Source organism: Microchirus variegatus, assembly GCF_963457635.1.
Source record: "Microchirus variegatus genome assembly, chromosome: 20".
Lineage (NCBI taxonomy): Eukaryota > Metazoa > Chordata > Actinopteri > Pleuronectiformes > Soleidae > Microchirus > Microchirus variegatus.
In genome coordinates, this window is record NC_139821.1 from 14,828,428 (window position 1) to 14,844,500 (window position 16,073).

A 16,073-nucleotide genomic window follows, 5' to 3' on the forward strand; every position below is an offset into this window, starting at 1 on the left:
TCAGAGTGTTGAGCTTGACATCTGATGGATCTGTATGTTCTATGAAGTAGCACAAAGCCTCCTGTAACTGTTTTGTGGTTATATCAAATTATTCTTTTATGAGCATCCTGTTTGTTTGAAGTGTATCACATATTCATACTTGGGTTTTTATGTTCATGACATCACCAATAATGTACAGACTGGTTTGATCTCTTTTACTCCTTTCACTTTTTGTTTGACATTCATGACGGTTTACATGACTCAACAAATTGTACTAAATCCAATTAATCAACGTCAGACTAACAACCCCAGAAAATGAAGCTGGGAGTCGAATTACAACTGCATGTATATGTTCAATTGGGCCTGTGAGTGCTTTACAGATTCATTCCGCCCCGATGTTTGACCCAGAAAGAATCCAGCCAGTACACAGAAAAGGACAAGAGCAAGGAAAAAACATGGTGAAATCCAGACGAGTGCATTTCCAGCATGAGTGAATCTGACATGACCATGAATATCATTTCAAAATATTTCTCTGAACCTGGCCTGACCCTTTCTGCCTGGGTCCATCGGTTCCTGACAGTTTTATTGGGGTAACTACACTGTGTAGCTGTGTTTCCAAACATTTTAGACAGAGGCCCACAATTGAGAATGTTTTGCTGCCATGATATCATACTTATAGACCCCTTTGTAGTCTACATCACACACATGTCTTCTCTCTAGTGCGCATGTCAGTTGCAGAAAGCGCTATTGTGAGCAACAGGTAAACCAACAACATGTCTTGTTGTGCTGTCGGTTGCACAAATTGTTTTAAAAAACAAGACAAAAGCCTGAAGTTTTACCAGATACCATCAAGTTGCACCCGTTTCAAGGCTAACCGGAGACGTCTTTGGTTGCAAGCCATCAGGAGGATGTTACGTTAATGAATTTTTGGCCTCAGGTAACAAGCTAACATGAATGAAGTAAGTATTACTATGCATAACAATGTAAAAAACAAAGTTTGAGAGCAACAGCGTAATTAAACTCAAGTTTAAGTCAAACTACCGTAGCTTAGAAGCTAATGTACTCCGGTTGTTTTGCTAGTTGTGTTGCCAATACTGTAACCATTCACTTTGTAAAGTAACGTTAAAGGAAGGCCACTGACCTTTGTCTTGGGGTGTAAACATTACTCTACATTACATCATTAATCCACTCACCAGTGCCTAAAGCTTATCCCATTCACCAAGGTTAATTAAATTAACCTTGGTGAATGGGATAAAGCAAGTTATGTCAGGAAATTTTCCTAACATAACTTGCTTTATCACAATGCGACAAGCTGGCGTAGTACAAGGAAAACATCTCCTTTTTTATAGCGGTCTGAATTCGTAAATGAGAGCCGGCTAACTTCACGACAACACTGCTAGTTAAATGCTTAGTGGTGCCCTTCTGCAACAGAGCTGTGCACGCATACACACTCTTTGAAAACAACAAAGAGCCCTATACTATAGACCAACAATTTTCAAGATTTATACATAGTGAACCAACACAAACTCTCATGTGACCCATCTGTAACAGAGCACGCCACAGCCAACAGCAGCTGATAAAAGACAATAACTCAACAGCAATATTCACAGTCTGGTCGAGCTCATTTTTCTGTCTTTGTTGTGAAAACTTCAGTCTGACATACGGCACAAAACAAGGTTCTCCGTTTTCTTAGTTACCAAGGTGACAAGTCCCTCCCCTCTGATCGGGGGTCTAAAAAGGAGCCAGTGATCAAACCAGTGGCTTTCTGTTACATTCTGAGATGAAGTGCTGAGAGCAGCCACACCAGATGGCACATCACTCTGTCATCTTTGTTGCAAAGAGCTTATGACCACTCACATGGCAGTCTTATTATATCTTTTTTTTTTTTCCCATTACTGGTGTGTACAGACCTGTGTATGACCAGTCCACATCCTCAGGGAGTTTCGTCAGGCCTCGGACCAGCGGCTCTGCTGCCAAAACTACAGGAGACAGACATACACACAGGTTAAGTGACATTTAGCAATTTCAATAAAACACAAATTCTCTGAAAGCATGACCAGAACATATGCAGTGTGAACAATCTACACAATTTCACAGAACCACTTGCTGTTCTGCCGCCCTGTAAACCTCAGCCACAGCATAAAAACTGGTCACTGGTATAAAGGCAGAGCAGAACTCACCTGCTATTACAAATTACAATATTTTTAAAAAATCATCATAAAGGGAAATTAATGCTGAATGAATGAGGAGTGAATAAAACAACAATCTTCTCAATTTTTGATCCTTTGCTGCACACATACTTTTCCACTCTAGAAGATGAAAGCGCTGTGTTGAGTCAAATTTAGGTCAAAAACAACTATCATCCTATTGCCGACATTAAGTCTGTCCAGCCAGCACTGATGAGCTCAGCTGAGTAAATAACTCCACACAAAGAACATACTGTACATTATAATAGCTTGAACACAACCACATGCTGCAGAGCCACTGCAGACATACAAATGCCTTTAAAAAAGCCCATTGTGACGTGTACAATCCTCTGCATCCATGAATATTCAACAAACCCTGACACAGATGGAGCCACAAGGAATCTAAATGCTGTAGCTCACACATGTTTAATTTCTGCTGCTCCTGCAATCCCACAAAATTTCCCCACAGTGATGCATACCATAAAAAGTGAAAAGAAAATTATTTCTTTTTCTGCATCGACCATGAATGTTTCTATACCTTTAGGTGAGCCCAACACATTGGCTCATAGTAGTGTGAAAGTTGATTAATGACCCTTGAAAAAAGATACTTAATACATATATCAAAAAGGGACATGTATGGAAAAGCATATATAATAATGCTACAGGAAGCATGATCATAGTGCTGTATTGTGCCATACAATACTGGATCAATACATTGTAAAAGCAAAGAAAGACAGACCCTCAATGTCTGTATAATATACTGTATGGGGAACATGTAAAGAAAGAAAAGATGAGGAGGAAGAAAGGAAGTGAGAAGTTCCAGCCTCATTCACACCGCCTCGCTCGAAATCCCGTGTGATGATTACATTCATGTTCCCACAAAAGAGGAGAGACTGATGAGAGAAATGAATGAAAGCGGGGAAAAAGGGGAAAGAGTGACGAATGGAGTTGACTGTGGGATTGTCGCATCAATAATGGCTTCATTAACATCACACTGTGAGGGTTTTTAATCTAATTTACCCCTGGCAACTCGGTGCACACACATGGTTGCACACACACACACACACCAGATAATTGGTAGTTTTTATGTTATTTCTGGGAGTTAACTTGAGAACAGTTTCCATTTTAAGTGGAAAGGTGCCTTTGTATAACGTTTGGCACAAGACTGAAAAGTTTTACAATGGAAATCGACTTTGAATTGAATTTGGTTCCGTGCATGAAAACCATATCACGGAAATGGATAAAGAGTTAAGAGTTGATGTAATGATTTGATTGTCACTATAGCCACACACGATTAGGGATGCACCGATTAATCGGCCAGTGATCGGAACCGGCCGATTCTCACGTGATCGGCCGAAATCGGTGACCGGCCGATCAGACAGAATATTCCGATTTTAATAAGCCGATCAAATGCACCCGCATCGCGCAGCATCAGCAACACGCGTGCACGCGGCTACACGCACATGTAGTAGAGTGTAGGGCTGGGCGGCATTGTTGGCACGGGGCGGGAGAGAGCGAGCGAGAAAGAGAGAGAGAGAGAGAGTGTGAGGTCATTTACTTTGTGTGTAGGTACTATGTTTTGAAATATGTTTAAACTTAAATAAACTACACAGGTAGTGATTCGTTGTTGTATTTTTAGTTGGATATTGAATGTGAACAACATGGTTCCATAACACTGCACTTTTAAGATGTGTGTGAATATTCCACAGCATTATTTAGTTCTATTTTATAGTGGTAATCTGTTCAAAAAGTCACACTTTAAGTTATTATGTTCCATGGTAGCATGTTCAAATGTATCATGACAATTGTTTTTGTATTTTTATATATACTTCTATTTTATAGTGAGTCGTTTTTGTATTTTTAGGATTGGATATTTGGATATTGGATGTTAACTGATTGTATTTCTATGTTAAAATGTTCTATTAAGGAGAAAAGATGCAAAAATATATATCTTTCTGTATGCTGAAAAGTGGTTTAAAAAATTTAAATCGGAATCGGCTAAAATCAGTATCGGCAGGTCAAACTTCTTGAAAAATCGGTAATCGGAATCGGCCCCAAAAATGGCAATCGTCCCTACACACGATACATGTCATCTGTCTGTCTTTGCTGCTGTACGGTCTTTGGGTGAATTCCAATTCCTTGCCTAATCCTAAATCTTAACCCTCAATCTCAAAAATGCGTGCTCCCTCTAGTGCAAGTGCTGTCCCGATTCTCAGAAAAATTAAGTTGAGGGGCAAGTTTAAGGGCTGTATCGCCCTCAATATTGAGATTTTCCGAGACCACCCTTAGGAGCAAGGGCTACCCAGAATGCATTGCTTGTTTTGATATAACAAAGATGGTGCCGAAAGCAGCGAAACGAGTATGCTACAAATTAAGTGTTTTCTTTGTTAATAGAGATATAAAAATGATGAAAACCATTGTATTATCTTAGTTTAGGCCCATATTATGGATTACTGACTTCATTGTTGCGTAACATTTATTTTTATTTTACGATCTTTTGTCAATAGCCGGCCAGTGCGGACAATCGATCGGTTGCTATGGTTTACTTTTCAATAAGCCGTGGTGTGAGGTAACTGTCAGCTGAATGTGTCTGTGGTTGTGGTATTTGTATGAGTATCATCTTATAACTAACTGACAATCTAATAACTTGACTGACAAACGGATCGTAATAAATAATCCTGATGTAAATGTGTTCTTCTTTTTTGGATTGACAGACTGGACGCAGCTTTCGCGTTATTCTGCCCCCCACAGTCTGAAGACGTACAGTTAGGTCCATAAATATTTGGACATCGACACAGTTCTCTTCTTTTTGGCTCTATTCACCACTACAATGGATTTGAAGGGATGAAACCCAGTGTCTGGTGATGTCTATGCCTTCCAGACTTCAGGCTGGAATTGACTGCAAAGGATTTTCAACCAAGTATTAAACAATGAAAGTTTGATTTATGATTGTTTAGTTTGTCCAATTACTTTTGGTCCACTAAAAAGTGGGAGGCACATATAGAAAGTGTTGTAATTCCTACACCGTTCACTTAATTTGAATGCCCTCAAATTAAAGCTGAAAGTGTGCAGTTAAAGCACATCTTGTTCGTTTCATTTCGAATCCATTGTCGTGGTGTATAGAGCCAAAATAAAGAGAACTGTGTCGATGTCCAAATATTTATGGACCTAATTGTATCTGCATTTAAGGGGTGTCCCATTTCTAAGTGACAAAATAACCCTCAACACTTGGTTTTGGGGGCCAGTTAAGATTAAGGGTCGAGCTTGAGGGTTAAGATTGAGGTTAAGATAGGAATTGGAATTGGCCCTTTATCTGCCCTCCAACTGTATCCCTCTACAGTCTACATAAGAGTAATCTAGAACCAGATAGATAAACTGGTAAAACTGACTCTTTTAAATAGATGACCAGCTGAAGTGACCTTAGGTGTAAATGTGAATTTGTTATCTCTGTATGCTGGTCCTTGCTAACTAGTCCTAACTTCAAGTGTTTACTGTCATCAATAAAATAATTGTTCTCATCTTGCTTAGATGCTACAACCTGGGTCATGAACCAGGTTCAAATCTTGCCAGTGACATTTGAGTCCCCTCTTTCCCCTTAATTTGTGATAATCTCTCTACTGTTTGCAATACACACTTTCTAAAAGCAGAAGCAGTAATGAATGGGTTATCTCACCTTACATGAACAGATAAATAAATAGATTTAAAAAAAAGCATTGATGGGTCTGTAGTAAGAGGTCGCATACTGTAGCTCTCAGTCACAGAAGAAGTATGAGTCTGGACTGCACAGGTCAACAGCTAGCAGCAAAATCGGTGATCAGCTTTAAGAGCACAGCGGACAGAGTTGGACCTTCATTTGCTGCAAGCTGACCATGCATGAAGCTCACAGCTGAATCACGGTTTTATTCCACCCATCTGGACTCTATCTGCCCCACCATATTTCCCAGAAGGCAGCAGAGACCTGACATTCAAGGTTTACTGTTGGTGACTGCTGCAGGAATGAGACATTTATCTATGGATGGTGTCGAAATGGAAAGGTCAACATACACATCCACACACCTGCTCAATCCTCCAAGGTGTAAATAAAGTGCAGCACAAAACTGAGTAAGATATTGGGTTACCATTATGAATCAGTAATAAAAATAAATATGATTCGGCCTCATGTGAACTCTGCCCCACGTTAAGTCACTGTAAATAATGAAGCTGGATTTAACGCCAGATGAGGATGTGTGTCTGCCACACACCTGATACCTGTGTTTCCCCACAGAATTAATTCAGTCTATGGCAGTGGTGGAGATGTATGCACTAGCACACAGCTCACTCTCGCACACATCAAAAACCCAAGTGACAGGTACACCGAATAGTGAAAGAGTATAGCTCTTGCATTGGAGACACAGCTGCGGCTGAAACGATGCACTCAAAAGCATGAGACTGTATTATGAGTGCACCACCGAGTATGATGCAAGTGCTGCACACAGGTCTGCATGACAGTGTTGTTTGCATCATACTTGCAAATAGCACTGCACACAGGTCTTGGACAAATTGAGTAAAAATACTAAGTGGAAAAAAGGTTTTAGTTAGTTATTAGTTATAAAATGGTGGGGTATTACAGCATAGAAAATAAACATGAAACACTGTATGATTCACCACAACTCGTAAATCTGTAATATGAATTATAAGCTAATGCGATGTAAATAATGAAATTTATTGGCCTCCACGGCTTAATTTTGCACCTTTTTATGTGCAGCTGACATTATTACTAATCTGGGACTGTCGCTAGGATGCCAGACATTCATTTTGCAATTTGTGTAGCCTATGGTTGACTTACTTACTGTGCTCTTGTTGGTTGCAATTTGCAAAAACCTATTTATCTATCATTATTTGACGTATGGATGTGTTTTTCTATTGCATGTGTTATGATTTTACGGATCTACACGGGTGTCTGGCAACTTTGTTGTTTGGGCGGCCTCTAAGATGTGATTGGGCTGGAAACTGTCAATCTGATCTGGCAACACTGAGCAGAGGTTGTTGATTTAGCAACCCATCTACTCTTACCCTCCTAAGCAGTTCAGTGTCTCCTCAGATTCTCCTACATCGATCACTCATGCTTAGCTTATTCCAGGAGTATTTTCTGATGATGTGCTCAAACTGGTTTGATGGATCTATTTGACCTTGTTCCTTGCACCTCTCCATTTACTGGTTTCATATGGGTTTTAAAATACCTTTCAATGACTTCCAGGGAGAAGTTGTAAACGTTTCATCATAGAGAGTTATGAGGGATAAGCATGTTGTAGCAACATGTTTACGAGCCCACTGGTACTTAAGGCTCTGCCTCCATTTAAATTCAAGTGAAATATTAACACATGTTGGGGGGATTTTTGCATTATATACAGCAACAGCATTAAACAGCCTGTGGCAGTGAAGAAGATTTGCTGAAACCAGGTCTATGTTGTTGCAAAGCGAGCCAGTCCCAGCTAAAAACTGATGAATAGCACCATGCTGGACTATAGGACTCAAAGGACTGATTTAACCAGCATCCCTGCAACCAGGGAATCATTAATAAGCTGCATTACACAGTCACATGCTGATTTTTTTCTATTAAATGAAGCTCTTCATTTCCTTAGGGACAGAAAGCCTGTGTGTTCAAACCACAAGAGGGAAAGTGTTTGCAACCTTCTGTGAATTTATGCATCCATGATGGTTTTAGTCTAGAGGCTGATACTGCCTGTTCTGGGGAAATGAAAGCATTTGCAATTTGAGTTAAAAATGTTAATGTTCGGTACTAGCAGCAGGTATTGTAATGTTATTACCCAGTCATACATATGCAAATTAGTGCTGTTCTGTTCTGATTAACCTGAGCCGGGAAAGGCAATACAGACAGTACCTTTCGTCATTTAGTCAAGAGAAAGTGCTGAAACTGTTGTCGTCTCACTTTGATAGATGGGTCATGTATCTCAAATTTTCACTGCTTTTCAGCATATGCAAATGAGTGTTCATTGGTAAGTAACATACGGTCAGCTAAAGCAGCTCTCAGCAGCAAACCCTCTTTAAACAAAGAATGTTTAGCACTCCGTGCATGAACGACAGCTAAGATCGACTACTGTTCAATATTTCCTGTTAAGTGAAAGGAGACTCAGACAACAACTGCCATAACTGATCAGAAATGAACACAGGAAATGTGACACCTGTTGACCTCAGTCTCACATGCGCACACACACAGTCACATACTTCCAGGGGCCAAGCTACAACGTATATATCATTCAGCTGTGTTGAGTGTCAGCTGGTTAAACTATTATACTCCACTTCTCCCTCATTCACGGTCTCACTCTTTCTGTTGCCATATCTTACTCTGCCAGCCGCCATATCATTGGCTATGGGTCAAACTACACACTGGATCATGATTGTTACACTTTGAGTGCAGGAGAGTTGCAGACAGTCTATTTACTTGAAGAATTTTAACTGACAGATCCAGTAAAATTTTAGGTAAAATAATTTCCATTTGGTCGAATTTGAAGACAAAATGATAAGAGCTGGGTCAGCTCTACACAGGCCGTCATTGTGACCACTCGAGCTTGATTACTAAATTAATTGTCAACTATTTTGAAAAGCAATTAATTGGTTTGAAGCTTTTTTCAAACAAGATTTCTGATTGTTTTAGTTTCTTAAATGTGAATGTTTTCTTAGTTTCTTTGCTCCGTATAACAAATAAATTATTAGAACTGGCATTTTGGTTTGTGGACAAAACAAGACATTCAAGCACTGATCGTTGCAGCTTTAGTTACCACAAGTTATTATTTTTTTTTACAATAGACCATGACTTAACATCTTTTTAGTTTTAGGATCTCCAAAATACTTGAGAAGGAAGGGTGAGGCGAGGGATATAAAAATGTACACACTGTACCTTTAAATATTGATGGTGGAGCACATACCATCATTATCTACTCATCTAACTGTGAGGCAATATCAACCAATTAACTCTCCATTTAATGAGTTTCCAACCACAATCATGTTCTTGCTTCATGCAACCTAACGATCAAATGATCCCAGGCATTTTAGGGTCCTTTAAGGACATCTCCCAGTCTTCTCTGGTGTCCAGTTGAATGAACGAAGCCTTACAGCGAAGTCCAGACGCAGAGGTTATGAGTTAACGAGATTAGGCTCAATATTAAATGCAGGATATTGTTTCTGAGTGCTAAACAAAACAGGCATTGTCCCACAGGGACACAGCAGTACTAAAGCCGCAATATAAAACCTTATCAGACAAGTCTATCACTGGAATCTCTCTGTAGCTCCCTCTGTGCGTGTGTGTCCAAAAAACATACAACCCTATCTTTGTGAGGACATTTTGAATTTGTAGGGACATTTTGTCTGGGCCCCACAACTTTAAAGGACCTTTTCAGGGTTGAGACATGGTTTTAGGGTTAGGGTTAGAAATGGGTTTAGGTCAGAGTTAGGGTAAGGGTAATGATTAGGCATTATGTCTGATGTGTCCTCAATGAGATATAAAAACAAGTTTGTGTGTATGTCTGGAGGTGACCGTGAGAATTTGAGGCCCAGTGTTGAAGGTGGTAATGCAGCTTGAACAGCTGCATGGGTTAACACACACACACACATACGCACACAGTGTCAGGTGACACCCTACATGTCCAGTGTATCACAATAAAACCAATCTGTTCTGATATTTAAAACGCTGCTCTGCTTCAACCAAAAACACACGGTGACAACTGGAGAGTGATTGCTGGTTAGGTTTCTGTTGGGGCTCAAAGGATGAAATGTTTAGTATGTAAGGGTAGAAGGTCATATATTGGAGTTGGATATGTGGGGACAGTTACAGTTGTCCTATTTTAAATGAACGAACGAAGACAGACCCGAGTGCGTCAAATGGAAAATAACTCAACGTTCTGTAACAACACTGGCACAGTTTCTTGACACACTGAAATACACACAAATAAATGAAACATCAGAGACAAACAATCTTTCACACTCACAACACAGCAAATGAACCCCTAATCAGAACATCTTTAGACAGTGAGAGGAAGAGGGAGTATTCAGAATCCATGCACACACTGGGGGATAACAAACGCCACACAATAAGGCCCTGGATATTCATACAGGTGACCTTTTTGCCATGTGGCAACAATGCTAATAAACCACCACACCACCGCTTGGCCATCTGCCCACACAACTTCCAGTGGCGGCCCGTTCATAGAAGGCGCTAGGACGCAGCCCCACCAGTCGTAGAAGAAGATAATGACAGGAATCATCTAAAATAATTTATAAAAACATGGAACATTTAAATAAATGAGCTACACATTATGCAGTCAGTAACTACTGTGTGTGATCTGCATTCAAATCCCTCCATCCATTATCTACTGCTTGATCCTCCACTGGGTCGCGGGGGTTGCTGTACCTATCTCAGCTGACATAGGTGATAGACAGGGTACACCCTGGACAGTTCGCCAGTCCATCACAGGGCCACATATAGAGACAAACAACCATTCACTCTCACATTCACACCTATGGTCAATTTAGAGTGACTAATTTACCCAATCCCCAAATCTGCATGTTTTTGGACTGTGGGAGGAAGCCAGAGAAAACCCACACACACGCACACACGGGTAGAACGTGCAAACTCCATGCAGAAAGGCCCTTGTTCCAACTGGGGCTCATCTTCTTGATGCAAAGGCTAACCACTACGCCAACCGTGTGGCCATAACTGAGTCAATCATGTCTTTATAAACTTTTGTGAACGTCAAACTAGTGTGAAATGACACCATACTGTCACAGCAAGAGGCAACAATCTCTCTCTCCCTGTCTCTCAGCTCCGAACATCATGTCTGATCTCTAATCGATCGCGTCAGCTGTGTTCTTCTTTTGATTAGTGTAGTGCTTTTTCTCCTCTTTCATTAAAATACCCCCCCAAACATTTTTATCTACCAGCCGCCACTGACAACTTCACATTTTATCTTTTCTTCTGAGCTGCCTAATTACACTCCCCATCGTTTCCAAACCTGATCTTGAGCCTGGCGTAAAGGGAATGGATGAGAATGTTTCCTCCACAGTTTACTGAGACATTTCTGATGAGCTGTGAGGGTTAGAAGAAGCCCTGCGGGGGACTGACCTCAAATCTTTGCCATCGGCTACTAAATTAAAGCAGACAGGGCGAACATATTTCCTCAAAAAGCTATGAATAAAATTCACAGAGACATATACAACCAACACATGCAATGAGTATGAAGTTGCAGTTAATGTTCCACCTCAGAATGTGTCTGACTAATGAGGTGACGCAACCACAAAAACGTTAGACACAGCAGATTGTGTGATGTGAGAAGATATATAGGACAAGCAAACGTGTAGGATGGAGAAAGCTTAGTGGACTGAAGGAAGTCTGTATTCACAACACATATGTATACTTGTGTGTATGTGTGTGTATGCAAGAGAGTTTGTTTCCATATATTAGCCCAGATGCTCACTCCCCATTGGTTGTTATGTGTTTTCTGTGGATACAGACAGCCACTTCTGTTTCATCCACCAAACATTTATGATAACATACTGTATATCCACTTTAACCCTGTGTGTGCATGTGTGTGTGTGTACCACTAAGCTGCCTGCGCAGTTAGAGAGGTCAGATCCCCCATTTCCATCTGTTCTGTACAAACTGAGAATACACTGAACAGTGTGTGTGTGTGCACAGCACTGTGTGTGATTATTAATCCTGTAAGAGTCGAGTGCAGCACGGCAGTAAATTAGTACAGCACACAAGATTTACTGTAACTAAAAGCCGTGATCACTCTTTAATGAGGAGAGCAAATGCTGATGTGTGGACCTGGTGTAATCGGCGGAAGAAAGACACATTAAGAAACTTAAATATTAAAATTCTGAGTACAGTGACCGACCGTAGACTCTGGAAAGTCCATCGAGGACAATAAACAATCTATGTCTGTCTTCAAATGGTACAGCTGGATTCATTTAATATAAAAGTAAGCCTGTTCATCGACACGGGTTGAGGCTGCGCATGACGTGCGTTCATTGACAAATGCAGTTTTTTTAATCTGCTTTCACACTCAAAGAGCTGAGTTTTCTGTGACAACAGTTCACAGCGTCATGACAACAGAGGAGCCCCCCGATGGCGTGTGGAACACCCCGACTTCCTGTCAGCTTCCTCCTCCGACTCTCTGCATCGCCATGGATACAAAACCAACCCCTCTCTTCTCTATCTTTCAGTGTGAGGTCGCGCTCCCAATTCCTCACTTGTCTGGAAGGCAGCACGAACACACACACAATATACAACAAAGAGTAACATAAATAAAAAAAATATTATTTGTCTAAAACGTAAGCACAAATATACAGCAGACTTCTCTTTTGCAGTACGTATATATGTGCAAACATTTCTATTGAAACGTGTGTAAGAGTGTGTGTGTGTGTGTGGGTGTGTGTGCATGCATGAGACTAAGGAGGGTGGTCGGCTGGTGGGTGCAAGGGTAACCACCAGTTAGTCACAGTTGCAGTCCTCTGATGAACTTTCTCACTGGCAGAAGAAAGTCTGTCCTGTGCTCAATTGAGTTCACTTCCACTCAAGTTTGTCTCTGAATTCCACGCTCGACAAAGCAAAAGTCACGCATCCACTAACTTTCATTGGACCAGCTAGTTTTTGTTCTCACTTGACTTCGATGCTACCTAAACCAACCCTTCAGCTTGTGAGATTAAAGCACTGCCACAAAATGTGTTTTCGCATTAAAAAGACATACATGTAACAGACTTTCAGTTGGGATTACAATAATTGTTTGTTTGTAATCTCAGTGTTTCTGTCTTTGAACACTGCAAAGGTATATTAGACTGACTTGCCGACTGCGTTTAATGTCACATAAAAGAAATATGCAAAGTAACATTTCAAAGAGAGAAGTAGAAGTGGTTTTTTTCTTTAAATATCAGTGACACAAACAAAAAAAGGAATGCTCATATCAGTCATGACTAATCAACTCATTTTTGCAGCAAAACACTACAACATCTATACCAGGAATACAATTAAAGAAACAATAATTATCCTCAAAACTGCTGTTGTGTTATAATAAAAACATCTGCATGACAAACACAGAAGAGACTGAGGGAATTCTCTGCAGTGATTTTGGCTATAGAATGACTTTCTGCTGTTAATCGACCACTGCAATACCACTACACAAATACCATCATGTCAAGTTTCAGCCAAAAACATTCATCTTTTAAAAAACATATATTATACAGATGAAAATGTTTGCTAGACATCCTTTAACAGTCATATTACAATTTCATTTTAGTTCATAGCACTTGCAACATCAAGCAAAGCAAACCCTCAGAGGCAGGGTGGTTTTGGTGAGCCTCAGTGCTGTCATGACCTGTATGACCTCTGATGTAGGTCTTAGGATTTCAAACAATGCCTTTGAATCATCGTGTTTGCAAAATTTGCAAGACAACAGTCACACAACGACAGCAAGAACAATACTATATCCAACAGGGAAACGTCTTAAGTCATTCAGTTACGCTCCAGAGCATGGAAGGATAAATATGTTGGATTCAGATGAGTCTAGTAGTTACTACGTTAGAGGTGAAGTGTCTGGTTATCCCTTTAAGAAATGTACACATATTATGTAAGGAATTATTCTGGAAGCTGGAGTGTCCATTGACTCTACGAGTCCATTCATGTTGTAAAAGGCTCACATGCCCATTAGATGTCCAGCCTAGTGGCAGAAAGGTTCTCTCCCTCTCCAGCAGCCTCAGTCCTTGGTGCCAGTCCTTTTAAAAACACAACAGTAGCTTTTGTGTGCGGGCACCGGCAGAGACAGACAGCCATTGTCAGCTGGTGAAACTTCAGACACAGCTCTTCGACTGGAGAGACTACAGCGAGAGCTTTGGAGTTTAGTTTCAGCCACTTGGTTTCACTCTTCCTCTCCTTTTCACCTTTTGTTCTGTGTGACACTGTGGTCATCTCCTCATATGACCCACACAGTCATCTGCTGGTTATCCTCACTTCCTCTGGACAAATATGTTGAATACAAATCCTTTCTCTCACCACTCTCCCTGGATCCTATCACACCTCCGCCCTTTCTAATCATATATACTGCAGTTTTAGAGAACGATGAATAAGTCGTTACGATAGTCAGTATCTGTATCAGTCCGACACTGGCCAAAAATCAATACAAATTCTTCCACACCACTGTCTTGTGACAAGGATATGAATGAGAGAAGCAAATGTCTGCCACACCATTGGATCATTATGTTTTTAAATGGCTGGAAATGTCATATAGACAGCAAAGTTAACATAATTGTACTGATCGGTATTGGTACAAATTCACAGTTGCGACATTGGTATCCTATCGGGCACAAAAAAAAATTGGTTTTGACACTATAAAGAACCACAGAGAGTGATATGACACGCAAATCGGGAGTTCAATTCCAGACTCTGCAAGCCTTGGGAAAGAACGTATGTGAATGAAAGATGAGTGATAGAAAGTGTGATTTTCTGTCACACTTTCATACAGTGCTACACGTAGTTACAGTGTATGAAAAGGGTGAGGGCAAAACTGTAGTGTAAAGCATCTTTGAGTGGTCATCAAGACTAGAAAAGCGCTATATAAATACAGACCATTTACTTTCTTCTCAGGTGAAAGTAAGGTCAAAAGCACCTCTTGTTTGCAGCCGCTTTTCCAACTAAACACCAAGATTCAAGATTCTTCTAAGCAGGCTCAATGTTGTAATTCTGAAATTCCATCCCCTTGCACATCTGAAACCTCCGAGCAATCAGTAATGTAGGTGTGAGAAAGTACAGGCTCTGATCTGAACTATCTTCCGTTATATTGTATGCTACAATTTGTCTCTTATATCAAAAAGCATTGGCAACACTGTAATTTGATTTCCAGGGGAAAAACTGTGTCGTTAATCAATTTTCGAAAAGAAAAAGGCACCTAAATCCTCTCCATGACAACTGGCTTTTTACCACAGTCTGGTCAGATTAGCCATTGTACAACAAACTGTATAAACTACAGTCACTTGTTGAAACTACAAATAAATACTTGAATAAATAAATGCATTTATCTATACATTGAATGCACCTACGCCTCGGAATACAAACTTCCTGAAGAGAGTTTTTATGTATTGCATTGGATTCCACTGCAAAGGTCAAAGAAAACTATTAGACAATCCTGCAGCATAAAACGCACAACTAATACTAAAACACACTGCTCCTTCCCCTGCTTATTACTTACAGGCTGTGGTAGAATGTGTTGATTTTGTGATTTAACAGTGGTGAAGTGGCTGATGCTGCAGGAGTTTGTCTGAGAAGTTTGTATTTCTGCCACATGGCTCTAGGCTCAGCACTGGAAATCTGACATCCAATGTCACTGCCTTCCATTAAAGCAGGCTGCAAAACCAGCCAGGCAGGATAGAGTGAAAAGGTGAAGGAAGGAATAAAAGAAGGCAGTGTTTCTCACCAACAACAAACACATCAGAAGCTGTGGACATCTGTTGTTTACTGTACCCGCAAACTCATATTGTAGCTGATGTCACAAACCCCCTCTCCTCTTTATATTTGTGTCTGCTCTGCTGAGTTTTGCCACAGTGATTTTCTACCACTGTGACTTTGAAATTTACTTTTGAGAGTTTGTACAACTACCAATCATTGTCGAGGTCTATTGCACAAATGTTTGAGTGACACAAATGTTTCAGCATCAAAGCGATCCAGCTGTCCTTACAGCACAGACCGGATCTGAAATAACTGTGACCGCATGCTGCCACAATAAGAGCAGACGGCCGTGAAGTGGATTTAAGGATAAGAGAAGCAATTATGAATAAAATGCTTCAGATGGAGAAGTTAGACGAAAAACCAGCAGGGAGAGGCAGAGTGTCTTCGAGAAGGAACACAAAATATCACTAAAGCAA

General features: G+C 40.5%; 1 protein-coding gene across 1 annotated transcript in view; it reads right to left on the bottom strand.

Moving 5' to 3' along the window:
- Positions 1–16,073, bottom strand: part of ptprz1b (protein tyrosine phosphatase receptor type Z1b) — a gene marked incomplete at both ends in the record, with an annotated part of 52,189 nt that overhangs the window by 31,092 nt on the left and 5,024 nt on the right. Inside the window, one exon of the mRNA XM_083907039.1 lies at positions 1,890–1,958. Within this exon, the coding sequence (XP_083763165.1) occupies positions 1,890–1,958 (69 nt within the window). The remainder of the gene's footprint in view (positions 1–1,889; positions 1,959–16,073) is intronic.